The sequence below is a fragment of the Doryrhamphus excisus genome, linkage group LG4 (genome assembly GCF_037039965.1).
Source record: "Doryrhamphus excisus strain RoL-2023G ecotype Guam linkage group LG4, RoL_Dexc_Guam_v1.1, whole genome shotgun sequence".
Classification (NCBI taxonomy): domain Eukaryota; kingdom Metazoa; phylum Chordata; class Actinopteri; order Syngnathiformes; family Syngnathidae; genus Doryrhamphus; species Doryrhamphus excisus.
Genome location: NC_136360.1, coordinates 16595429 through 16622108, shown reverse-complemented (window position 1 = coordinate 16622108; position 26680 = coordinate 16595429). Strand labels below are relative to the sequence as shown.

Below are 26680 nucleotides of genomic sequence, written 5' to 3'. Positions count from 1 at the left end.
TATGAGAAACAAACAAATCAAATAATGACTTCTTTTAGGGGAATTTTCAGTTAGAAAAAAGTTATAAAATTATGAAAATAGTCATAATATGAGAATAAAGTCATAATACTACAGGGAAAAAAATTATCATATTTATGAAAATTGACAAAAAGTAGCACGAATAAGTAAGTTCAGGCTAATACCGTATTTTCCGGACTATAAGTGGCACTTTTTTTCTTAGGTTGGCTGTTCCTGCGACTTATACTCCGGAGCGACTTGTAGTCCGGACTATGGAATTGCGGAATGCATAAAAAAACAGAACCAAAATTGTAGCATACAATTTTGAGGTTACCAAAAAAAAAAAAAAACACGCTAACTGGGGCGGATGCTAACCAAGGTTCCACTTTAGTAAGACAAAAAATACCATAAAGGTTGATATATTAAAGACAAAAATATGTATTATTTTTTTTATCGTAATATGAGAAACAAACAAATCAAATAATGACTTCTTTTAGGGGAATTTTCGGTTAGAAAAAAGTTATGAAATTATGAAAATGGTCATAATATGAGAATAAAGTCATAATACTACAGGAAAAAAATTATCATATTTATAAAAATTTACAAAAAGTAGCACAAGTAAGTAAGGTCAGGCTAATACCGTATTTTCCGGACTATAAGTGGCACTTTTTTTCATAGGTTGGCTGTTCCTGCGACTTATACTCCGGAGCGACTTGTAGTCCGGACTATGGAATTGCAGAATGCATAAAAGAACAGAACCAAAATTGTAGCATACAATTTTGAGGTTACTAAAAAAAAAAAAAAACACGCTAACTGGGGCCGATGCTAACCAAGGTTCCACTTTATTAAGACAAAAAATACCATAAATGTTGATAAATTAAAGACAAAAATATGTATTTTTTTATCGTAATATGAGAAACAAACAAATCAAATAATGACTTTTTGGTGAGAAAAAAGTTATAAAATTCTGAAAATAGTCATAATATGAGAATAAATGTTTATTTTTTGTGTAGCTGAATAAGCATTGTGTTAGCATATGTTAGCATGTTCTCTATTCTTTTATTGTTAGAACTTGCCTTCCAAGAGGACGTAATGTCTGTTTTGGTCAAGTAGTTTGGAAAATTAATTACCCGAAAAAAATGCCACTTATACTCCAGTGCGACTTATGTATGTTTTTTTTCTACCTAATTATGCATTTCTAGCCTTGTGCGACTTATACTCCGGAGCGACTTATAGTCCAGAATATATGGTATATGGCAATATTTCTACTATTGTGCTATAGTTTTCTGCACTCTGTATGACTGGCAAAAGAGCTCACTCTGTTCATGCCGTTGTTCATTGGAAGGGAGGAAAACAGACACGGGGCAACATAATGACACCGACAAAATTATTGAGGTCATTTTCATTTACCGTGTGATTAATTCATTTATTTATTATCGCCCCAAGCCTAGTGCCCACGAGTCATTTCATTTCTGAACGAGAAACGTTAATATCGAGACACTGCTATTGCTATTTATTCATTCTGTCAGGAAATGGAAAAAAAAATGTACAACAACATTATAGTCATTAATGACACTGGCCTTTTAAAAAGGTACATTAGCGGCGTTAGACTTGATATTACTAATGGCGGTTAGCGGGCAATCAGTCTGGCAAGAGAGTGGCTGAACAAGACAATCAATGATATCGGTGCGCCTCCCCCAAGAGACAAAGTGAGGTGTTTAAGAGTTAAACCCCCCAAAGACAACACAAATGATTCCACAAACAAGGCACAGAAGAACAAATTAGCAACTTCAGCAAGAGCAATTCACTAACGAGCAGGTCAACAGTGACCGCAAATACTCAAAACTGGAAAGAACTTACACAAAAGTAAGCTGAACCCTGTGTGAAAGAAGGTCTAAATAATACTATTATGCAAATATAATATCAATTACATTGATATTATACAATAATATAGGAGCGTTGACAGTCAGAGGAACAAGAATAATCCCCAAGTGCTAAATAAGAAAGGCACTCTGGAGTCCACCCAGCATCTGACAGGTCAGTGACCTGAGGGAAAGTAAGTCCGTGGGGTCAGGGCGACCCACGGCTGGAGGAACATAGAGGAGCCTTGGAGTGAAAGTTGGGAGGTTTTGATGTTCCGACTGAAGGGAAGGAAATCACATCTAAAGCATGAAGGCCCCCACCCTGGGGGCAGGCCCCCACCCGGGGGAAGGCCACCACCGGGGGCAGGCCCCAGGGTTTATGCCTCACAGTTGGCCGGAATGTGTGATTAATCTGAAGCTTGTTGTTTGATTAATCGAGTTTGATTAATTAATTGTTCGATTAATCGAGTAATCGGTTAGATAGAAAAAATATTAATTGAATACCAGGTCTGCATGGCGGTCGAGGGGTTAGCATGCAGACCCCACAGCTAGGAGACCCGGGTTCAATTCCACCCTCGGCCACCCTCTGAGTCCCTCCAGTTTCCTCCCACATTCCAAAAAACATGCTAGGTTAATTAGCCACTCCAAATTGTCCATAGGTATGAATGAGAGTGTGAATGGTTGTTTGTCTATATGTGCCCTGTGATTGGCTGGCCACCAGTCCAGGGTGTACCCCGCCTCTCGCCCGAAGACAGCTGGGATAGGCTCCAGCACCGCCGTGACCCTCGTGAGGATAAGCGGTAAAAAAATGAATGAATGAGTGAATAATTGAATACCAAAATAGTTGTCTATTAACTGGATAATGAATTAATCACTGATTAATTGTTGCAGCTCTATTGGAAACAGACCTAAACAGAACGTTTTTTTTTTAAATCTTATCCAAACAGTTGTTGCTCTTGTTGACATAACAACCTACCTGTTGAATAAGTGTCACTATGTTCTCGAAGAAGACGTTTGTAGTACGTGACACGGTGCCTGAATGAATTCCAGAGGGTGGAAACGCATCCAACATCGGTATTTTCACAACAAAAGTCCATTTTGTATTGACATTTGCCAGTTGACATGCATGTAAACACACGGTGTGTGCCCACTTTAGTTATTGTAATATTAACCAGCACACGTCCTTAAGTTACCAACCTCACATCAACAGTCGTCACGGCCGGTATCCACGTAACCCATCCGCTGCCATAAAGACAACCCCCCCCGTCATGCAACCTCTACTTTACCAATGCGTCCTGTGTGGTGGGACGGCATAATTAACATGCCAGGCGGTATTCCGCTCTTCGCTCATCCACCCACGTAAGCAACAAACTCCCGGCGGTTATTATGACAACACGTCAGTGTGAAGACGGCTAGGAGGATTAGGGTTACTCTCATAAGGTCGGCGGTGCAGCGGAGTGGGGGGGGGGGGAGGTGGCTGTACCGGCACACCGTCCAACTGAAACGATGCAAGATTTACTCCTAAAACACAAACGCAGATAGCTAGATACAGATATAGCTAGATAGCTAGATCTCGCTAGATAGCTAGATCTCGCTAGATAGCTAGATAGATAGCTAGATAGATAGCTAGATCTAGCTAGATAGCTAGATAGATAGCTAGATAGATAGCTAGATCTCGCTAGATAGCTAGATCTTGCTAGATAGCTAGATCTAGCTAGATAGCTAGATCTCGCTAGATAGCTAGATCTAGCTAGATAGCTAGATCTAGCTAGATAGCTAGATAGCTAGATCTCGCTAGATAGCTAGATCTCGCTAGATAGCTAGATAGATAGCTAGATAGCTAGATAGCTAGATCTAGCTAGATAGCTAGATCTAGCTAGATAGCTAGATCTAGCTAGATAGCTAGATACAGATATAGCTAGATCTAGCTAGATAGCTAGATACAGATATAGCTAGATAGCTAGATACAGATATAGCTAGATAGATAGCTAGATATAGATAGCTAGATAGCTAGATATAGCTAGATAGCTAGATATAGCTAGATAGATAACTAGATACAGATATAGCTAGATAGCTAGAGACAGATATAGCTAGATACAGATATAGCTAGATAGCTAGATCTCGCTAGATAGCTAGATATAGCTAGATTGCTAGATATAGCTAGATAGCTAGATATAGCTAAATATAGCTAGATAGATAACTAGATACAGATATAGCTAGATAACTAGATACAGATATAGCTAGATAGCTAGATACAGCTAGATATAGCTATATAGAGCTAGATAGATAACTAGATACAGATATAGCTAGATACAGATATAGCTAGATAGCTAGATATAGCTAGATAGCTAGATAGCTAGATAGATAACTAGATACAGATATAGCTAGATACAGATATAGCTAGATAGCTAGATCTCGCTAGATAGCTAGATATAGCTAGATAGAGCTAGATATAGCTAGATATAGCTAGATAGCTACATAGCTAGATAGATGTGTGTATTATTATTCTCATGGTTCCTGCAACCAAATAAGTGAATTAGTGTCATGAAAAGTTCTCCCCAACACTGCAAAGCCATGCGAATGCGCTCCACACTTCCACAGCTAAAGATGGCAACAAGCCACGGACCAAAACACGACACCGGGCCTGCGCCGTCATGTGTTCCCAAATAATTAGTGTAGGTCTTGTCCTGTTAGGTTTCTGATTTATTCGGACAGCCAGAGCACATGTGTTGCTTCTCCGGACACCAAGAAAACATTTACCTCCTTAACGGGGAAGGAGTCACAGTAATATCTGGCTCGCATTTCCACAGCCAGGGCTATCAATTGCACATTTCGACACACGCATCCCCCCCCAACCCCCACTCAAGCCTCAAGCTCATGCAATGCCTCGAGCGTTCGGCGTTAATGCAAATATATTTATAAAGTTCAAACATTGCAAGTATTGTGTGTGTGTGAGTGCGCACTGGGGTGGAGCTACCTCATATGAAACGTCAGCACTACTTTGGAAAACAACTAAGTAGTACCTAAAGCGGCGGTTCTCAACTGGAAATCGTTATCCAGCATGCCTTGCGGGACCCGCAAAAAATGCCACTTATACTCCAGTGCGACTTATGTATGTTTTTTTTCTATGTAATTATGCATTTTTGGCCTTGTGCGACTTATACTCCAGAGCGACTTGTAGTCCGGACTATGGAATTCCGGATTGCATAAAAAAACAGAACTAAAATTGTAGCATACAATTTTGAGGTTACAAAAAAAAACTGGGGCGGATGCTAACCAAGGTTCCACTTTATTAAGACAAAAAATACCATAAACGTTGATAGATTAAAGACAAAAATATGTATTATTTTTTTATCATAATATGAGAAACAAACAAATCATATAATGACTTCTTTTAGGCAAATTTTTGGTTAGAAAAAAGTTATAAAATTATGAAAATAGTCATAATATGAGAATAAAGTCATAATACTACAGGGAAAATATATATATTTATAAATATTGACAAAAAGTAGCACAAATGAGTAAGTTCAGGCTGTATTTTCCAGAGAATAAGTGGCACTTTTTTTAGGTTTTTTAGGTTGGCTGTTCCTGCGACTTATACTCCAGAGCGACTTATAAATGAAAAAAGTGTTTATGTTCCATAAACATTGGACACCTTTTCTGTTCATGTTTATTTTTTGTGTAGCTGAATAAACATTGTGTTGTGGAATTCCGGAATGCATAAAAAAACAGAACCAATATTGTAGCATACAATTTTGAGGTTACAAAAAAAAAACACGCTAACTGGGGCGGATGCTAACCAAGGTTCCACTTTATTAAGACAAAAAATACCATAAATGTTGATAAATGAAAGACAAAAATATGTATTATTTTTTATCGTAATATGAGAAACAAACAAATCAAATAATGACTTCTTTTAGGGGAATTTTCAGTTAGAAAAAAGTTGTAAAATTATGAAAATAGTCATAATATGAGAATAAAGTCATAATACTACAGGGAAAAAATGATCATATTTATAAAAATTGACAAAAAGTAGCACGAATAAGTAAGTTCAGGTTAATACCGTATTTTACCGACTATAAGTGGCACTTTTTTTCATAGGTTGGCTGTTCCTGCGACTTATACTCCAGAGCGACTTATAAATGAAAAAAGTGTTTATGTTATGTCTCTATTCTTTTATTGTTAGTATAGCTGTATATTCTTATGGCTCATTGCATTCAAATCACCAGCGCATCTTTAAAGTAAGTTGAAAATGACTGACCATTGCGGAGGGAATCAAACTCGCCACGATTGACTAACAAACGTTGGTCCTCCATGTTCTTTTGGCCAAAGTAAAGTGTGGGTTCCTAATTTTCAACTTTGCTTGTCACTTATGCCACCACGGTAACGCAGAATGTCTCACTGTATACGTAAATAGCACGCGAGCTACAATAAAGACCTTTCCAATGATGATGTGGGGGGTCGGGGGGGGACCAGACCAGACAGTGAATTTTCTGTGAAGTCATAGAGCATAGAAAACCTGTTTACAACCTTCTAAATAAGTCCAAGATTATTAGAGCTCTCTCAACATGAAATAACACCCCTATAGGTGGCCAGAAATATTTCAGTATTGTACAAAGCAAAATTTGTTCTCAATCAGAAATCACTCCACACTCTTTATTGCTCTCTGGTTCTACCATATCTTACTTATTACTATAACTATTAATATACGTAACTATAAAAGCAATCTTCACTGGCTAAATGTACTGCAAAAAAGATCAGTAAGGATAATTCATAATGCCGCCTACAGAGAACATACTAACTCCTTATTTCTAAAATCCCAAAAAATGAAAAAATTAAAAAAAAAATTAAAAACTACATTTTTTTTATAAAAATTTAAAAAATAAATTAATAAATAAAATAAATTTGCTAAATACAAGGATGAAGAGTCTTGAACCAGTCATGTTGTGCTATATATATCACTATATTGACACTTACTATGGTACCCATTATGGCATTGGATGGTCACATTATCGCACACTTCGGTACGTGACAAAAAAACTAAGAAAATTAAAAATTAAAAATTAATTATGAAAGCAGGAAGTGAACAAATCTAACAGTGATTGTAAAAGTACCGGATGGAGGGGTAGGATTTAATAAGCTTTGCTTCTTCCTACTCCATTTGGACATGTGGAACTGGGAACTGATTATAGGATGCACTCAATTGGAATCTGATGCATGTTCAAATTAAAATTAAACCATTACCATTGTCATATAGTAGATATAATAACACAAAATATGCCATATTAGACATAAACATGCACTCACACGACAGCAAGAATTGATTCTGTTATTTATTTTTGAAAAGCGTGATAAGAGTGAAGCTAAACTGGTAAAATCCAATTCCTCGTCTTTATCAAACCGCTGGCACTCGCAGCTATCTTTGGCCCCATGTCGGGTTATTTGGTGATGTATAGGAAACCTGATTACGCTTTAAAAAGGTACAATACAAGGCAAACAGAAGTTTGTTCCATGCAATGTTGTACAAAAACAACCCAGACGAAACTTTGTGAACATTTTTGACGAAAACTGAAGTTTTTCGTTGTATACGTTATCAGTGATACAAGCATACAGTACATGCAGATAACACAGCACAGGAGAAAAGCTAGAGGCGGTCGTTAATGCGAGATAAATAAAGACATATTGTTCGGAATGGTACTGCCATGCACGCGAGTGGTCATCAGGGTAAGGGTAATGTGCTCATCTGGGGACTCTGCTCCCCGTCATTAGTAATTCAATTTGCTCTTTATTAGCTGCTCTTATCGCACACGCAGACAGCAACAAGACGCTTTCCCTCGCCCCCCCGCCCCCCGGTTTCCGTCCCTGCGATTCTGCATCCCCATCATGAACGACGACGTACGTGCGTCCACACACACAACCGAAGAAGTGAGGGTGAAGTCGGATTCGGGAACAAATAAAGCTTTGTGTTAATTGTGATGGCTTTTCTAATGTTTTTTGCCTCCACTGACTGTGGACAATTATGCCGGGATGGGCGTGAGTGAGGCATGGAGGGGACACGCAGATTGACCAGAAGGTTGGCGGTCTGAGGGGGGAGGGGAGGGGGCTGTAAAAACAATGATTGCTTTCAATCAGGTTAAGCCTATATTCTCCAGTTCGTTAAAACAATCCAATTTGCAAAATGATAATTATGCATTAGCTCCTTTTTTATCTACTGGAGTGGAGAGCGGTGGCGAGGCTTGATAGCCGTGGCTATCCTGTGAAAATTACCCGCTATCTGCACTTGTTCACCATCATGGCTGAATTGGGCAATCAATTAACCTCCCTCCTCCTCCTCCCTTTGCTGCCCTGAAGCCTCCTGAAGCTTCTGGACGCACGAAGCAAGAGCTGCTGCCATCTGCTGGACGTAGGTGGCATAGATTAGCTTCAGTTGGCCAAAAGGCCGCCTTGTCTTTTAACCCTCCTCTTGTATTCGGGTCAGCACCGACTCGTTTTACATTTTAATGCATAAAAAGAATCACATAACATTTGTTTATTGCATAAAGGATTTTTGACTTTGTCAGGAAACTCTATTTCAACAAAATAAAAGCAAAAAATATTTTTACTACATTTTAAAATGGTCTGGTTGAAATTATGACCACTGTATTGTTAGGGTCAGTTTCGACCCGGTTATAATAATAATATGACTATAAAGCAATATTTTGAGCCACAACTGAAATCATAAGTGTACAATTAGCCAACACAATGACAACCAGCTCCTCTTCTCATCATGGAAGCTTCAGGGGATTCTCATTTTTGAGACACTTTGGATCATGGGAAGAACAATTTGGATCATGGAAAGAACAATTTGGATCATGGAAATTTGGATCATGGAAAGAACAATTTGGATCATGGAAATTTGGATCATGGAAAGAACAATTTCGATCATGGGAAGAACAATTTGGATCATGGATTATGTTCTTTCCATGAAAGAACAATTTGGATAATGGAAAGAACACTTTGGACCGCGGAAAGAACACTTTGGACCGCGGAAAGAACACTTTGGACCGCGGAAAGAACACTTTGGACCGCGGAAAGAACACTTTGGACCGCGGAAAGAACACTTTGGATCACGGAAATAACACTTTAGACCGCGGAAAGAACACTTTGGATAATGGAAAGAACACTTTGGATCGCGGAAAGAACACTTTGGACCGCGAAAAGAACACTTTGGACCGCAAAAAGAACACTTTGGACCGTGCAAAGAACACTTTGGACCGTGCAAAGAACACTTTGGACCGTGCAAAGAACACTTTGGACCGCGGAGAGAACACTTTGGATCATGGAAAGAACACTTTGGATCGCGGAAAGAACACTATGGATCACGGAAAGAACAATTTGGACCATGGAAAGAACACTTTAGATCGTGGAAAGAACAATTTAGATCGTGGAAAGAACAATTTGGATCACGGAAAGAACAATTTGGGTCACGGAAAGAACAATTTGAATCATGGAAAGAACAATTTGAATGATGGAAAGAATGGCAAGAAGTAGAGTGAACCAAGATCTGGACCTGTTCTGCTTTTTGATTTCAGTTTCTACTAAAGTTGCGTTGCTGAAAACAATAACTTTTTCTACCTTTTCTTGACATGAATATATATGGGTCAAAATTGACCCAAACACCATAGATGTTTCTTTTAAAAAAATAACATTTTTATTTAATGTTTTAATTTTTTTAATTTAATTTTGTTACTGTTTACAAAATTAATAGTTAATTAATATTATATATATAAATTTTTAGTATATTAATATATATATATATATAATTAATATAATTAATTAATATTAAATAATATTAATATAATATATTAATATTATATATAATGTAATTAATATTACAACTTTACATGTTGGGATGTCTGCATTGACCTGAAAGCTTCTGGCTCCACCCACAGGGGAGGGCCGGCCCGACTATTTGAGAAGCCCCGAGCTACACACACGTGGATTCAAACACCCCTTTCTAGAGGAGTAATCCCACTCCAGGTCGGGGGGCGCGTCACTTACTTGTTCTCCATGCGGTGGGAGAAACTCGTCTCAACTTGTGTCGCCCGAAAGAGACAAGCTCCCTGGTGGGTGTCCTTCGAGCCCCCGTGGGAACCCGACCGGCGCTGTGCATCCGACCCCGCGGTGAGTGTTTTACACCTGACGGGACGCCCACCTTCACCGACCCCCTTCCGCTTGGAGAAAAAAGACAAGAAGGAAACTGTGAAATTACTTGACTTGGAACTCTCTACCGCACCAGTAGGGGGCAGTGTTTTACAGCGTGAGCAACCACATCTTGGATCATCTTGAGCGTAATTAAATGTTGTCAGTGAAAATGAGTAATTGTATTAATAATAATAATAATAATAATAATAATAATAATACATTTTATTTGTTTGGCACTTTTCAAAATACTCAAAGACACTTTACAGAAGAATAGAGTTGAATAAAAGAATAAAAATAAAAGAATAAAAGTAAACAGAGTAAAAGATACATTAAAATACAACATTAATTCGTTAGTACACAGTTAAAACATGAGTAAAAGCAGGGCGGGGCACATTATTAGATAACATGTTGGGAGAGTACAACATACTGTGTTGGAATTGCAGCGATGCTAATGTGCTCAGTCAGAATAAAGTTCTAAAAGAGTGTCTCAAACACGCGTCCCACGGGCCAAATGTGGCCCGCAGGACACTAGTTTCAGGCCCCCGCTTTGATATAAAAGTTTAATGTTAGTGCGGCCAGCGCAAGTTTGATATGGATGCTGTATGGTATCATGAACCCAGAAAAATTTATTACGTTTGATTAATGTTCATGTTAAAGATTAAATAACTGTTAATAGTTATCCTCCCTGTCCGTGTGGAAGTGGTAAGTTTTTGGCTATTTAAGTTTAAAGGAAATAACTTGGAGGCTGCCGTTTAGGTCGCTAGCTCTCTAGTTTGCGAGTTAGCACATGTCTCAAGACCCTGCAGTTGCGCAATATGTTGTAAATAAAAAGAGTATAAATGTGACTATAGTCGTGTTTTGTCATGTGTACAGGGCTCTAATAATGCTTTGTTCATTTTAATCTGAAAAAAATAATTTGTCTACCCACCAACTATATGTGGTTTCTTAAGTTTATTATTTGCCAATTTATTATTATTATTATTATATTTATTTATTACTGATTATTTGATTTTCTTTATTCTTGATTTGTTGATTTATTTTTCATCTTATTTTGTGCAGAAAAATAAAAATTAAGATATTTGAGAACAGTGGAATGTTTTATTAGAGCTTTTCTTGTAGAAAATTGGAACCAAAGCGAAGTTTTTTAATTTTTTTTGTTTTTAATAAATGCGTTTTTTTGTTTTTTTTGGAAAACCTGATGCGGCCCAGCCTTGCCCATACCCTAGCTCCAGTGGCCTCCAGGTAAATTGAGTTTGAGACCCCTGCTTTAGAATGTGCAGAGGGGCAATAAAAAAAACAGCATGCCATAATTGGCCCTGACGCCACACTTTGGACACCCCTGATTAATCTGGAGTGTGCAGACCAGGGTTGTCCAAAAAGCATGAACGTCTTCATTTTGTGTTTCAGCCGACAAAGCAAACGAGTCTAATATTTAATATTATTTAAAGCCGCAGTCTAGCCTTAGTATGGACTGATGGCTCCAGTATTTACCTGATATCGGACCCCCTGATGATTTTCATCCTGCTGCGGAGCTTGAACGCGCTGGGAGATGACTGCGCGGCGGTACAGGCGGGCAACACCTTTCTTGCTCCCTTGTTGTTTTTATCCGACGTCCAAACAAAGGACGACCGCCGGTGGGACGCCGCTTCCCATCCCGCTCCGGAACCGCTGGCCTTCCAGCGATATCTACTCAGCGAAGAACCGGGAGACGCTAATTTCCTTTTCGGTTTTGTCGAGGTGAAAGAAGCCGGTTTCATTCTCTTTGGGGTTTCTCCCTTTTCCAGAAATCGCTGAGTTCTTGTCGGAGCTTTCGGAGATGGCGGTTTTCTGGGAGTCTTTGCTTGGGATCGGACCCACTGGTACCTAGATGTCCGGGGGGCTGCAAAGACCGGGATAGATTTCCGGGTTAACTTCCTTCCTGGGGTTCTCCGGCCGACTGACGATGACAGGAAGCTTCCACTTAATGATGCGGCTTTGGAGCCTAAAGTTGAGGTTAGAGTCCGACTTGTGGATGCAGAAGCAGTACTACTGCGGGTACTACCGGTAGTACTACTATTTGGGCTGAGCTGTGTCCCTCCAGTACTCTGGTTCTTAACCCACCTGAACTTGGACTTTAAAACCTGCCTGGACTGAGACATGGCCTGTGATGGAAGAGGAACCTGACTTGACGGACTTTCGTTTTGAAGAGTTTGTTTTCTGTTGTCCAGATATTCCGTGTGAGTTTTGTTGCTTTTCCAGAGGGAAGTTTGGTTCTGTAACCGGGGTACACGGATCACGGTTTCGCCTTTCGATGGAGAGTTGTTTCCGGGAGACGCTTTCACTTTTGTCGCTACAGGTTCTTGGAGCTTCTGTTGCTGCCTTTCTGCTGGGAGACATCTTGAGACAGAAAGGGGCTGAGGCACAGGCGTGTCGTTTTTATCGCCGGCAACGTTCCTAATCCCTGGGACACGGCCTTCCACATCTTTTTGCTGCATAGTCTTTGATGACGCAGTGGAGGGTTTCGGGGTCCCACTTGCCTCTCCCACCGAGTGGCCGGAACTATGAGATATGGTTGAGCTTAGTCCTGAAGACGAGGTTGAGGCAACGGAAAAAGGGTTCTTGTTTTTCAGAGAGTACGTCTTCCTCCAGCTGCCGTGGCTCTGGCCCGTATCAGGGCTCCTCCTGGAGCTGTGCGGATGTGAGACAGATGTGTTGTGGCTCCTCCACCTGGATGATGTTGAGGCCTCTGAAGTTCTCGGTGCATCGCCATGGACACTCTTGTGCTTGTTGATGAGACCTGGAAATGTTTGCAGTGAAAGGGACTTGACTTTATTTGCAATAACGACAACAGGGTTGGTTAGACTTGAAGAAGGTAACTCCGTAAGTCATTGCTGATGAGACGAAGCTGAACTGAAGACATCAAAACATTGCAGAAAATTCCCACTTTCCCCATGATTCCACCTTACAGCAGGGGTCTCAAACACGCGGCCCGTGGGCCAAATGTGGCCCGCAGGACACTAGTTTGAGGCCCCCGCCTTGATATGAAAGTTTAATGTTAGTGCGGCCCGCGCAAGTTTGATATGGATGCTGTATGGTATCATGTACCCAGAAAAAATTATTACGTTTGATTAATGTTCATGTTTATGGTTAAATAACTGTTAATAGTTATCCTCCCTATCCGTGTGGAAGTGGTAAGTTTTTGGCTATTTAAGTTAAAAGGAAATAACTTGAAGGCTACCGTTTAGGTCACTAGCTCTCTCGTTTACGAGTTAGCATGTGTCTCAAGACCCTGCAGTTGTGCAATATGTTGTAAATAGAAAAATGCATAAATATGACTATAGTCGTGTTTTGTCATGTCTACAGGGCTCTAATAATGCTTTGTTCATTTTAATCTGAAAAAAATAATTTGTCTACCCACCAACTATATGTGGTTTCTTAAGTTTTTATTCTTATTCTATTATTATTATGATAATTATTTATTACTGATTGATTGATTTTCTTTGTTCATGATTTGTTTATTTATTTTTCATCTTATTTTGTGCAGAAAAATAAAAATTAAGATATTTGAGAACAGTGGAATGTTTTATCAGAGCTTTTATTGTAGAAAATCGGAACCAAAGCACTGAAAAAGTTTGTATATTTTTCTGTTTTTAATAAATGCGTTTGTTTTTTTGGGGGGGAAACCTGATGCGGGCCAGCCTTGCCCAGACCCTAGCTCCAGTGGCCCCCAGGTAAATTGAGTTTGAGACCCCTGCCTTACAGCATTCCAGTTCAGCTTCTGCTCTTCACATTTACAAATTCACTGTTGATATTTGTGATTTCTCTATGTTACAAACAATTTCTTTACAATGAAAAAGTAGGGAAAACATTATTACACAATTACAATGATCCATATCCGATTCTGGTCTACTGTAAGGGTTTATCGTTCAACATCTAAATGAATCATATTTTGGTCAATATTGATATTTGTGACGTTGTTCGCTGATTTAAAACGAGGAGCAAAATAAACTGCAAGCTAACGCTAATAAACACTGAAAAGACGTTAACCGTTTCCACTTACACAAAGTCAGCTGTACGCTGACGTCAAAAATGAACATAAAATGTTTTTATAACGATGGTGTACAATGTACAATAATGTGATCTACTGTCACAAAACATGTAGTTAAAAATACTTACTTTGTAGTAGATCTATTTGCCTTTTCAACGACTCTCGCTCCTCCATGTTTGGCTTCCTGGTTTTCTTCTTCGGCGTCGGAGTCTTCTTCTTCTTCGGTATGTAATTGGTCGTTCATAGTGACGTCACATGCTGGACTGAGCTATGTAGAAAACGTTTCCTTAATTCATTGCGCAGACAGCGATCTGTTAAAAGTAACTTAAAAAGTCCAATCGATTATATGAATATTTAGTGTGTGTAGTTACAGAAGAAATTGTTGTTTAAACGTGTATTAAAAAATATTATGCCATTATGACTGTGCGGTTGTCCGCTATTATGTCTGCAAGACTGATTAAAACGTAAGGATTCTCTTTGAGAAAAAAAATCTACGGATGACTTTTCCTCTCTTTCTAGCAACGCACAAATTAAAAATAAATATAACGGAACTCTCTCCATTACTTCATTCGGGCTTTCCCTTTTTCTCCACTTTGCCAACATTACGTCAGTACCACAGGACTAGTGAAGCTGTGAACACGTGACACAACCAGGAAGTGGTCTGAAGTCCACTACACACTAAATTTGTATATCCTCAATTTTGTTTTGCAGGCGTTCTAAATGAACGACTCGCCCCACAACTTCTCAATATGGGGAAGTAGTGTTGTGTTTTTGAGCAAATAATGAGTAAAGGTAACGTTTAATAATTAAAACCAATGCCATCAACAGATATCAATTCATAAGTAGTCCCTGTTTCGCGTTTCAATGCTGTTTTGCCATGTCGCTATTTGACCTGATGAACAACGCGGAGGGCTTAATTACACAAGTTTCGCTAGCTGTCAACACAAAAGTGTCAGAAGTCAGTCACTGTAACTCCTAATCCATTATTAGCAGTTTTCATTACAACAATGAGGACCGTGCAAGTCCTTCTGAATCCAAAGTAAATGGAAATTCAGTCTCATGAAGAACAACGAAAAGAAATCCAAATAAAAAGGTATTGCAAACACCGTTTGCCATTTTCGATTCGTTGACACGACGCGAAGTAAATCAATGCTAACTACTGTACATCGACGTTAAGTCAATCGCTGCTAAGTAAATTATCACGGAATCATAACATTGCTTATGGTTATTTGATATCCCAGACGTTCCACTAACGTCTTTGCTGCGAAAACAGTACATGTCAAACGTTGTTTGGAAATATAAATAAAGTTATAGTGATAGGTTGTACGTTAAAATTATGGCCAACGTGGAGCCTTTAAGTGCAGCTCGTTTTTATTGGCCCCCAAAATAGAATTACGTATTAGAAAACACAAATACAATGGAGGAAGGGAGAATTGTTGCCAATTTACTAATGTGTTTTTATGCTTTCTGTTCATGATCCAGTTCCACAGCGTGGCCTGACCACCATGACATCAACAGGCAACCAGTACTTCATTGTCACCGAAGCGCCTAAATCCACTGGACACTGCAACCCTGGCCGCATATGTTACGTTCCTGACTACCAAGATGGACTCAAACATCCAGCTTTCGACTTGTCTGCAGAGCTGCAAGTCTTCTTCCTAGGTTCCGTCACACCGTTATGCTACGAGATCAACAGGAGATGTCTGGAGGAGCTGAGTGCAGACGAAGCCGGCCTGCTTCTGGCCCTCACCGACAACTCGGAGAGGCTGAAGTGGTTCAAAGAGAAGAAAGCGCTCTTCGGAGCGCTGACGCTGTCTGAGGGTGCCCAGGTGGTTGTGGAACAGGGAAACGAGAAGTTGAATGGCATCGTGCGCTATATTGGGAACCTGACACGACCAACGCATACGGCAGAGCCTCTACGGGGAATATTCTTCGGAATTGAACTGCAGGTGTGGCTTATCAAATGTTCATTCTACACAACAAAATCCTCACTTAATAACTGCGATTACTGTGCTGTCTTGACCAGCATCACAATTGAGCTGCCTAATAATAACCTTCATCACACCCCTTGTCAGCCTCTCTGCCTCTTTCTTGTTGTTATTTAGCCGTTTAGCTTGAGTTTCTCGGATAACTGATCATTTTTTAAAAATGCTTCAGTAAGATGCGATTACTGTGCTGTCTTGACAAGCATCACAATTGAGCAGCCGAATAATAACCTTCATCACACACCTTGTTAGCCTCTCTGCCTCTTTCTTGTTGTTGCTTTTTGTTATTTAGCCGTTTAGCTTGAGTTTCTCGGATAACTGATAATTAAAAAAAATGCTTCAGTAAGATGCGATTACTGTGCTGTCTTGACAAGCATCACAATTGAGCAGCCTAATAATAACCTTCATCACACACCTTGTCAGCCTCTCTGCCTCTTTCTTGTTGTTGCTTTTTGTTATTTAGCCGTTTAGCTTGAGTTTCTCGGATAACTGATCATTTTTAAAAAATGCTTCAGTAAGATGCGATTACTGTGCTGTCTTGACCAGCATCACAATTGAGCTGCCTAATAATAACCTTCATCACACACCTTGTCAGCCTCTCTGCCTCTTTCTTGTTGTTGCTTTTTGTTATTTAGCTGTTTAGCTTGAGTTTCTCGGATAACTGATAATTTTTAAAAAATGCTTCAGTAAGATGCGATTACTGTGCTGTCTTGACCAGCATCACAATTGAGCTGCCTAATAATAACCTTCATCACACACCTTGTCAGCCTCTCTGCTTCATTCTTGTTGCTTTTTGTTATTTAGCCGTTTAGCTTGAGTTTCTCGGATAACTGATCATTTTTAAAAAATGCTTCCGTAAGATGCGATTACTGTGCTGTCTTGACAAGCATCACAATTGAGCAGCTTAATAATACTTTCATCACACACCTTGTCAGCCTCTCTGCCTCTTTCTTGTTGTTGCTTTTTGTTATTTAGCTGTTTAGCTTGAGTTTCTCGGATACCTGATAATTAAAAAAAATGCTTCAGTAAGATGCGATTACTGTGCTGTCTTGACAAGCATCACAATTGAGCGGCCTAATAACCTTCATCACACACCTTGTCAGCCTCTCTGCCTCTTTCTTGTTGTTGCTTTTTGTTATTTAGCCGTTTAGCTTGAGCTCTTCATTCAATCCAGCCTTTCGAAACCCTGATAATAGTGGACGGTCGGCGCTGTCGTCATCGTCACACTTACTTAAAAATGCATCAGAATCGTGACATTAGCTTCCGTATCACGCACCTGGGTCACTACATCCTGAAGCTGCACTGCAAGCATTATGGGAAATGTAGTTTTTAGCCATAATGTAGCCACATCACTCTACAAGCCGCCGGGTTCAAAGTAGTGGCTTACACACCAAAAAATGGCAGTATTTTTACACATACAGTGTACGATGTTGTACTAAGAAAAGGTTCAGTTACACAATTTGACGTGTTGTCGTCCAGCTGGAAAATGTTGAGTGTTTTTCTGCTGGATTCTGCTTTACGCGGGTGTTTTTGAGCAGGCAGACATTGCGGGCACTGCAGGACCTCAAGGCGATTACAGGAAAATGTGTCGCTAATGCTAATGCTAATACTTCCAACTCCCCAAATTGACGATGGACTCACTCTGTGTGTTCCAGGGAGATGACAAGGGCAAGGGGACCACAGATGGCTCCTTCCAACACGAGACCCTCTTCACTTGTGACAAAAACTGTGGCCTGTTTGCCCCTTTTCCCAGCATCCATCCATCGCTTCCATCCGAATCCTTTACAGCATCCGCCCCGGATCCTTCTTCACCCGTTGAAACAGAGCGGCCGGTCCCAGGCGACAGAGTCACGTACTTCATCGAGGACTACTGTCTCCATGGAATGGTGGTGAATGTCAACGAAAAGGATGGCAAATGTTTTGTGTTGATATCTACGGTGAGTAGAAAGTTTCTTGTGTAAAATGTTGACGTAGCGCTTAGCAGCACATTGTTAGCATGTTTTTTTCACCACCAATCTTTTCCTTTATGTTTTAAGGACAGTGATGCGACCGGGAAGACAGGCGAAGTTGAAGTCCCACTTCAGTTTGTCGTTAAAGGTGAACGGCCTGCTGGTTGCGACTTCTAACCTTATCAACCTTACAGTAGCTGTCATTCTTTTCTGAATGTTCCTAGATTTTTTTTTTACCAACAATGTTTATTTTTATGCAGAGTCCGAGCTAATAGACCATGAGCCCCCTGCAGTGGAAAAGAAATGTGACACGGGTCTCGGCGTGAATTCGCTGGTGGAGGTGTCTTTGGGTACCGGCAACGCATACGGAATCATCCGTTGGATCGGCACCCTTCCTGGTCGGCAGGAATTAATGGCTGGACTCGAGCTGGTAATGTACCGCGTTATGTTGAAATGTGCCCATTTGTTTTTTTTGTTAGCATCCTAGCAATTAGGTTGGTTAGCGCTTCTGTTTCTTTGGATATCTTGCAGATGGCATTGAGAGTTAGCACTTCAGCAACTGTATTGGAGCAAGTCGCTCACATGCTAGCTGTTAGCTTATTAAATTTGATAGATGTTAGCAAATAAAAAAATATTTAGCAGTTACATTCCGTGGGGATTCTCCGAAATGAAGCCACTGTGAGAACTTGAATTATACATAATGCGAGGTGGCATTGTTATAATGTTAGCATTTTGCATACCACATTGACACATTGACATATATCAAATATCCATGGGAATTTTTCTAGTTCTGGATTGTAATGGTAATGGTTTAATTTCATTTGAACATGCATCAGATTACAATTGAGTGCATCCCATAATCAGTTCCCAGTTCCACATGTCCAAAAGGAGTAGGAAGAAGCAAAGCTTATTAAATCCTACCCCTCCATCTGGTACTTTTACAATCAGTAACTGTTACATTTGTTCACTTCCTGCTTTCCATAATACAGTTTTGTTTTTTTATTTTTATTTTTAAATAATGTACCTCGTACCAAAGTAGGAGGTGATATGAGCATCCAATGCCATAATGTGTACCATAGTAAGTGTCAATATAGTGATATATATAGCACATCATGACTGGTTCAAGACTCTTCATCCTTGTATTTACCCGTATTTATCAATATGGGTACCATAGGTACCATATCACCTCGTACTTCGGTACGTGACAAAAAATAAATTAATAAAATAAATTAATAAAATAAAAAATTATTAATGAATGAATGTATTTTTTATTTATTTTATTTTATTTATTTTAAAATAAATTAATGAAATAAAAACATATGAATGAATGATTTTTTTTAATTAATTTATTTAAATTTATTTTCATTTCTTTTCATTCATAATGTTTTATTTTATTAATTTACTTTAATTTATTCATTCATTCATTTTCTACCGCTGTTTCCTCACGTATTTTAATTTATTTTATTTAATTTTTTTGTCCCGTACCAAAGTAGGCGGTGATATGAGCATCCAATGTCATAATGGGTACCATAGTAAGTGTCAATATAGTGATATATATATAGCACATCATGACTGGTTCAAGACTCTTCATCCTTGTATTTAGCAAACATCAACTGCTTGTATTGTTTCTTGAATTGGCTCATCGTTGTGCATTGTTTGATTTCCTTACTCAATCCATTCCATAGTTTGATTCCACATACTGAAATGCTATGGCTAGCATAACGTAGTCCTAGCATAGAAGTGTTTCAAATGTACTTCTTCCCTGAGATCATATTTCTCCTCTCTTGTAGAGAAGTATTGGATGACATTTTTAGCTAATTGCTTATTTTTAGCCTTATGCATTATTTTAGCTATTTGAAGATGAACTATATCAGCAAGTTGAATTATTTGTCATTTTACAAATAAGGAGTTAGTATGTTCTCTTGTAAAGCGTTAATGTGATTTGACGTAAGGATGTTATTCTTCCGTGTTCTGCAGGAAGAGGACGTAGGAATCAGCGACGGCACTTTCAAAAATGTGTCTTTCTTCCGGTGTCCTCCTGGGAGAGCGCTGTTTGTGAAGTTGAGCTCTTGCTGTCCCGACGCACGGTTCCTTAGCGACCGTGCCAAAAATACCCCCCCCAAGCACGATGTCACAGGTTTGTATGGCACGCCACGTGCAACCTGCACCCTAATATCAATCCACTCTTTTTGTGTGTGTTTGCACATGTATACTTCCAGACAGAGAAGGGCAGCAGAGTGTTGCAAAAATGCCGCCTGTTCCTCCCATCAGCACAGATAAAGTCCACCAAGTTCTGATCGGGCGAATGAAGGGCATCCAAGGACACCACAACTCCTGCTACATGGATGCTGCCCTCTTCAGGTTAGAAAAAGTAACACACTGGTAGTTGAATAACTAGTTCCTCTTTCCTTGACTGTTGCCCTGAGCTGTAAACACAGAATTGACCCCACACGTTTTTATGTCAACCAATCAGTCCTCCTTCCTTTATACCAGGGGTCCGTGGTTTGAGGCCCCCGCCTTGATATGAAAGTTTAATGCAGGGGTCTCAAACACGCGGCCCGTGGGCCAAATGTGGCCCGCAGGACACTAGTTTGAGGCCCCCGCCTTGATATGAAAGCTTAATGCAGGGGTCTCAAACATGCGGCCCGCGGGCCAAATGTGGCCCGCAGGACACTAGTTTGAGGCCTCCGCCTGATGGATGCTGTATGGTATCATGTACCCAGAAAAAAATTATTACGTTTGATTAATGTTCATGTTAAAGGTTCAATAACTGTTAATAGTTATCCTCCCTATCCGTGTGGAAGTGGTAGCTTTTTGGCTATTTAAGTTTAAAGGAAATAACTTGAAGGCTACCGTTTAGGTGGCTAGCTCTCTAGTTTGCGAGTTAGAATGTGTCTCAAGACCCTGCAGTTGCGCAATATGTTGTAAATAAAAAGAGTATAAATGTGACTATAGTCGTGTTTTGTCATGTCTACAGGGCTCTAATAATGCTTTGTTCATTTTAATCTGAAAAAAATCATTTGTCTACCCACCAACTATATGTGGTTTCTTAAGTTTTTATTATTTGCTGTTTTATTATTATTATTATATTTATTTATTACTGATTGATTGATTTTCTTTATTCTTGATTTGTTTACTTATTTTTCATCTTATTTTGTGCAGAAAAATCAAAATTAAGATATTTAAGAACAGTGAAATGTTTTATCAGAGCTTTTCTTGTAGAAAATCGGAATCAAAGCACTGAAAAAGTTTGTATATTTTTCTGTTTTTAATAAATGCATTTTTTTTTTTTTGAAAACCTGATGCGGCCCAGCCTTGCCCAGACCCTAGCTCCAGTGGCCCCCAATTAAATTGAGTTTGAGACCCCTGCTTTATACCAATAACTGGTTGCAGGACCGACTGCGATAAATGAATTTCCGCAATATAGGATTCAATGTTCATAAATGGAATTCATTGTTTACATTACATTGTGCAACCCTTATGTTGAATGGACTAGCGAGCAAGCTAGCGAGCTAAACAGTTAGCCTGGAATTTATTTGTTCTAAACTTAAGAGGCCAAAAACTTACCACTTCCATATTGGATGGGAGCAAAACCCGGACATGCCATGGCTGACTTGATGACTTCATGCAGTCTTAAGGTCAAGTCAAGGTCAAGTTAGGGTTAAGCTCATGTCTCATCAATGTCTTGTGTCGTTACTGCTGCCCGGTAACCGATATACTACATCACTTGTGTGTGAATATGTTTGACCAATAATACGCCATAGTCCACCACAAGACAGCGATCAATAACTGGTTCATTTCTGGAAACATATAAACAAACAACCATTCACACTCACATTCATACCTATTGACAATTTGGAGTGGCTAATTAACCTAGCATGTTTTTGGAATGTGGGAGGAAACCGAAGTACCCGGAGAAAATGACGTAACCAGAAGATGTTGCAAACGTGTGTAACCTTTGTCTGTTTCCGACTCACTTCCCAGTTTGTTCTCCTGCTCGTCCGTGTTGGATTCCATGTTGTTTAAATCGACGCAACCCGAAGATGCCGCCATTCAGACAACGCTGCTCCACGACATTGTCAGCCCCCTCCGAAGGTGTCCCCCAATTGATTGAGTGGTTCTGTGGTGAGAGGACGTGGGTTCATGAAGTGCGGGTTCTTTGCAGTGACGGCTTCGTGGAAGGTGGCCACGTCATGAAGCTCAGGCAGCAGCTACAGAAACATGGCTACAGTCACTCCTTCACCACGGAGGAGAAGGGTTAGTTCACCCTGAGGTGTCATTTCCCGGTGAAGCAGAAGTCATTTATCTTTTTGTCTTTCAGACCCAGAGGAGTTTCTCACCGTCATCATGCACCACATTCTGGCACTGGAGCCTCTTTTGAAATTGTAACCGCCATTTTCATTTGTTATTGCATGGGGAAAGTGTTGTACTTGTCTTATTATAGGATTGCCATTTTGAACCCCTTGCCGCCGAGATGGCACCCCCTATTTACGTGCCTTGGCGTCTTCTGTTGAGACTGGAATGATATACACCATTCCAATATGCCTTCATAACTGCAGGATCTGTAAACACAAATGTTAGACCTGCACAAACATAAACATGAATGAAACTCACCTTGGAAGCCTCACAGTAGTTCAGATAAAAACCGAGACAAAATGGTCCTGATTCGTTGGCAATGGTCCAGTAAACGTAAATACAGGTGCTCCTTAGCTTACGGCATTCTGTGTTACCCTGGATCCCGGTTTACAAGCCTGGGTACCCAAGGTCCACAACCAAATTCCTAGAGTAGCAAGAGTCCAAAGAGTCAGAGAGTCCCAAGAGTCTGAAAGTAACCGGAGTCTAAAACAAGAGTCATAGTATTCTATATTATTCTATATTATTATAGTATTCTATATTCTCTGACTCTATATATAGAGTCAGAGAGTAACTATAGTCAAAGGGTACCCACAGTCCAAAGCAACAGTCTGAAAGTACCCAGAGGCCAAAACAGAGTCAGAAAGTACCTATAGTCAAAGGGTACCCACAGTCCAAAGCAACAGTCTGAAAGTACCCAGAGTCCTAAACAAGAGTCAGACTACCCAGAGTCAGAGATTACCAAGAGTAGCTAGAGTCCAAAATAGAGTCATAGAGTACCTATAGTCCAAGGGTACCCAGGGTCCGAAGCAGCAGTCTGAAAGTACCCAGAGTCTAAAACAAGAGTCATAGTATTCAGAGTCCAAAGCAGAGTCAGAGAGTACCTATAGTCCGAGGGTACCCACAGTCCAAAGCAACAGTCCGAAAGTACCCAGAGTCCAAAGCAAGAGTCAGACTACCCAGAGTCAGAGATTACCAAGAGTAGCCAGAGTCCAAAATAGAGTCAGAGAGTAACTATAGTCAAAGGGTACCCACAGTCCAAAGCAACAGTCTGAAAGTACCCAGAGGCCAAAACAGAGTCAGAAAGTACCTATAGTCAAAGGGTACCCACAGTCCAAAGCAACAGTCTGAAAGTACCCAGAGTCCTAAACAAGAGTCAGATTACCCAGAGTCAGAGATTACCAAGAGTAGCGAGAGTCCAAAATAGAGTCAGAGAATACCTATAGTCCAAGGGTACCCACAGTCCAAAGCAACAGTCTGAAAGTACCCAGAGTCCAAAACAAGAGTCAGACAACCCAGAGTCAAAGATTACCAAGAGACCATAACAAAATTCCAAGAGTACCCAGAGTCCAAAATAAAGTCAGAGAGTACCTATAGTCCAAGGGTACCCAGAGTCCAAAATAAAGTCAGAGAATATCTATAGTCCAAGGGTACCCAGAGTCCAAAATAGAGTCAAAGATTACCTATAGTCCAAGGGTACCCAGAGTCCAAAATAGAGTCAAAGAGTACCTATAGTCCAAAGGTACCCAGAGTCCAAAATAGAGTCAGAGAGTACATATAGTCCAAGGATACCCAGAACGCAAAGCAAGAATCTGAAAGTACCCAGAGTCCAAGAGTAGCCCACAAATTCCAATACCCAGAATTCAAAGCAGAGTCACAGAGTACCTAGAAAACCTCATCCTCATCCAGCTTGTTAGCGTTCTTCTTCTTGTTAGCGCGATGGACTCACCATATGGAGTGTGGCGTTTAGGTCAGCTGGCGGCAAAGTGCAAGAGAGTTACTGCTATCAGATCTTCCTGGAGCAGAACCACAGCCTGGTGCTGCCCACCGTGCAGCAGTTACTGGAACATTCCTTCCACGGTGCTGGACTCAAACTGGCCGAGGTAAGATGGTCTCCTTGGATTCTTGGATTCGACGTGATATCTGTGTGAAGTGAAGCTGACAGGCGGTTAGAGGACTAATTATTCAAACGACATTGTTTTGTTAACTCAACAATTCCAGGTGCCGCCCTGCCTCATCCTTCAGATGCCTCGATTTGGGAAAAAATTCAAGATGTTTGACAAAATTATTCCCTCCCTGGAGTTGGACATCACAAACCTCCTGTCTGAAGGTGAAACCCTCGCCGCCGGAAAACGCAGCAGTGACACGCTGACCGCTGCAGCCCGTATGCTCGCACGTTTCAGGTCCACAGCAGTGCATCCTATGCGGGAACCTGGCGCGGGAAGAGTGCCTGGATTGTTTCGAAGAGCCGGTTTTCGGACAGACAGGATGGAAAATCTTCTGCAGGACATGTTCTGCTCAGGTTTGCATCGTTAGCTGGACATCTTTGTTCCTTTTTATCAATACTTTAGTATGTGCGTACGTAATTATGTTTACAATCATTTAGAATTGCTCATGAAAGCCTCACCCTGGCCACAACAGAAGGCCAATGCAAAATGTGCCGTTGTTTTGTTCACACAGCAGTCTACTTACTAGCGTTCATAAATTCCCTCCCTTCTTGAATCAGCTGCATACGTAATTATGTTTACAATCATTTAGAATTGCTCATGAAAGCCTCACCCTGGCCACAACAAAAGGCCAGTGCAAAATGGACCGTTGTTTTGATCACACAGCAGTCTACTTACTGGCGTTCATAAATTACCTCCCTTCTTGAATCAGCTGCGTATGTAATTATGTGTATAATCATTTAGAATTGCTCATGAAAGCCTCACCCTGGCCACAACAAAAGGCCAATGCAAAATGTGCCGTTGTTTTGATCACACAGCAGTCTACTTACTGGCGTTCATAAATTCCCTCTCTTCTTGAATCAGCTGTGTGCACCCCCACCCCATTGGCCTTTTGTTGGTGGCCACAACAAAAGGCCAATGCAAGATGTGCTGTTGCTTTGATCACACAGCAGTCTACTTACTAGCGTTCATAAATTCCCTCCCTTCTTGAATCAGCCGTGTGTACCCCCGCCCCATTGGCCTTTTGTTGTGGCCATAACAAAAGGCAATGCAAAATGTGCCGTTATTTTGATCACACAGCAGTCTACTTACTGGCGTTCATAAATTCCCTCCCTTCTTGAATCAGCTGCGTACGTAATTATGTTTACAATCATTTGGAATTGCTCATGAAAGTCTCACCCTGGCCACAACAAAAGGCCAATGCAAAACGTGCCGTTGTTTTGATCACACAGCAGTCTACTTACTGGCGTAGATAAATTCCCTCCCTTCTTGAATCAGCTGTGTGTACCCCCACCCCATTGGCCTTTTGTTGTTGGCCACAACAAAAGGCTAATGCAAAATATGCTGTTGTTTTGATCACACAGCAGCCTACTTACTGGCGTTCATAAATTCCCTCCCTTCTTGAATCAGCTGTGTGTATCCCCATCCCATTGGCCTTTTGTTGTTGGCCACAACAAAAGGCCAATGCAAAAATGTACTACTTAGCTTTTTTTCTGGTATTACAATAAAACAAAGGTAAATGTAATCATGATGTCGTGTATTTTTAGGTTCATTCTCATCCTCAGCGCCGCAGCCATCACCCAGCGGCTCTAGACCTTCCCAAGGGCTACGGAGGGCAGGTTGGACCTAGCAGGCTGACCAGAGAGGTAATGGAGCTGTTTGCCGTGCTGTGCATAGAGACCAGCCACTACGTCTCCTTCCTCAAATATGGACCAACCGCTAAAGACTGGCTGTTCTTTGACAGCATGGCCGACAGAAGCGGTGAGTTTTTTTCCACACAGAGATCCACATTGGTGACTCAGGTCTGGTCTCAGTCGGTGCTGTGCTGTTATTAGGGGGGACAGATGGCTTCAACATCCCAGAGGTGCGAGCTTGCCCCGAGGTCGGTATGTACCTGGATATGTCCCCGGCAGAGCTGGCCAATCAGGCGCCTCGAGACATGAGGGGTGTGGCTAAACGTCTCTTTTGTGATGCTTACATGTACTTGTACCAGAGTACCAGTATGGGTCTCTATCGCTAAGGAGTTGTGTTTTTCATTCTGTTAAATCTTGTTTTATTCAAATATTATCTCAGATAATAAATGCTCTTATTTGAATTATTTTTTTTTACTTTTTAAATATATTTCAAGTATGGTTGTAATTGTACATCAACATTTCTATAACAATTTTCACAGTTTTTGAATGTTCACTGCGATTTGCGATTTGTCCTACTTTTTCGACGGTCATTGAACGCACCGACGCAGCGTTCCCGGATGCAAAGAGGGCTGTTTGAAAGTATTTGGGTGTATTTGACCCCCTTTTTCTTTTACCTCATACTTTCTCCCGAATTCTGACACTACGTGGGAACCCATAAAGGTAAGATTAGATGACTTTGAGTG

General features: G+C 40.5%; 2 protein-coding genes across 3 annotated transcripts in view; one reads left to right on the top strand and one right to left on the bottom strand.

Moving 5' to 3' along the window:
- The window catches only part of zc3h3 (zinc finger CCCH-type containing 3), a 48280-nt gene extending 33935 nt beyond the window's left edge, over nt 1-14345 (bottom strand). For both annotated transcript variants that reach the window (XR_013627301.1, XM_058073408.2), the window contains exons 1-3: nt 14199-14345; nt 11535-12819; nt 9900-10072 (exon numbers count right to left, since the gene is read on the bottom strand). Coding sequence is in view for 1 of the 2 variants with exons in the window: in XM_058073408.2 (XP_057929391.2) it covers nt 9900-10072; nt 11535-12819; nt 14199-14244 (1504 nt within the window). In the remaining variant the exon portion in view is untranslated. The remainder of the gene's footprint in view (nt 1-9899; nt 10073-11534; nt 12820-14198) is intronic.
- Nucleotides 14346-15006: 661 nt separating this feature from the next.
- On the top strand, nt 15007-26396 carry cyldl (cylindromatosis (turban tumor syndrome), like). The gene is made up of 15 exons (XM_058073410.2): nt 15007-15163; nt 15553-16019; nt 17711-17992; nt 18092-18152; nt 18265-18434; nt 19982-20141; nt 20224-20365; nt 21989-22099; nt 22170-22261; nt 22326-22389; nt 24108-24240; nt 24359-24467; nt 24541-24659; nt 25851-26064; nt 26139-26396. Exons 2-15 carry the CDS (start codon nt 15576-15578, stop codon nt 26321-26323), a joined length of 2286 nt encoding a protein of 761 aa, XP_057929393.2. The 5' UTR covers nt 15007-15163; nt 15553-15575; the 3' UTR covers nt 26324-26396.
- Nucleotides 26397-26680: the final 284 nt, after the last annotated feature.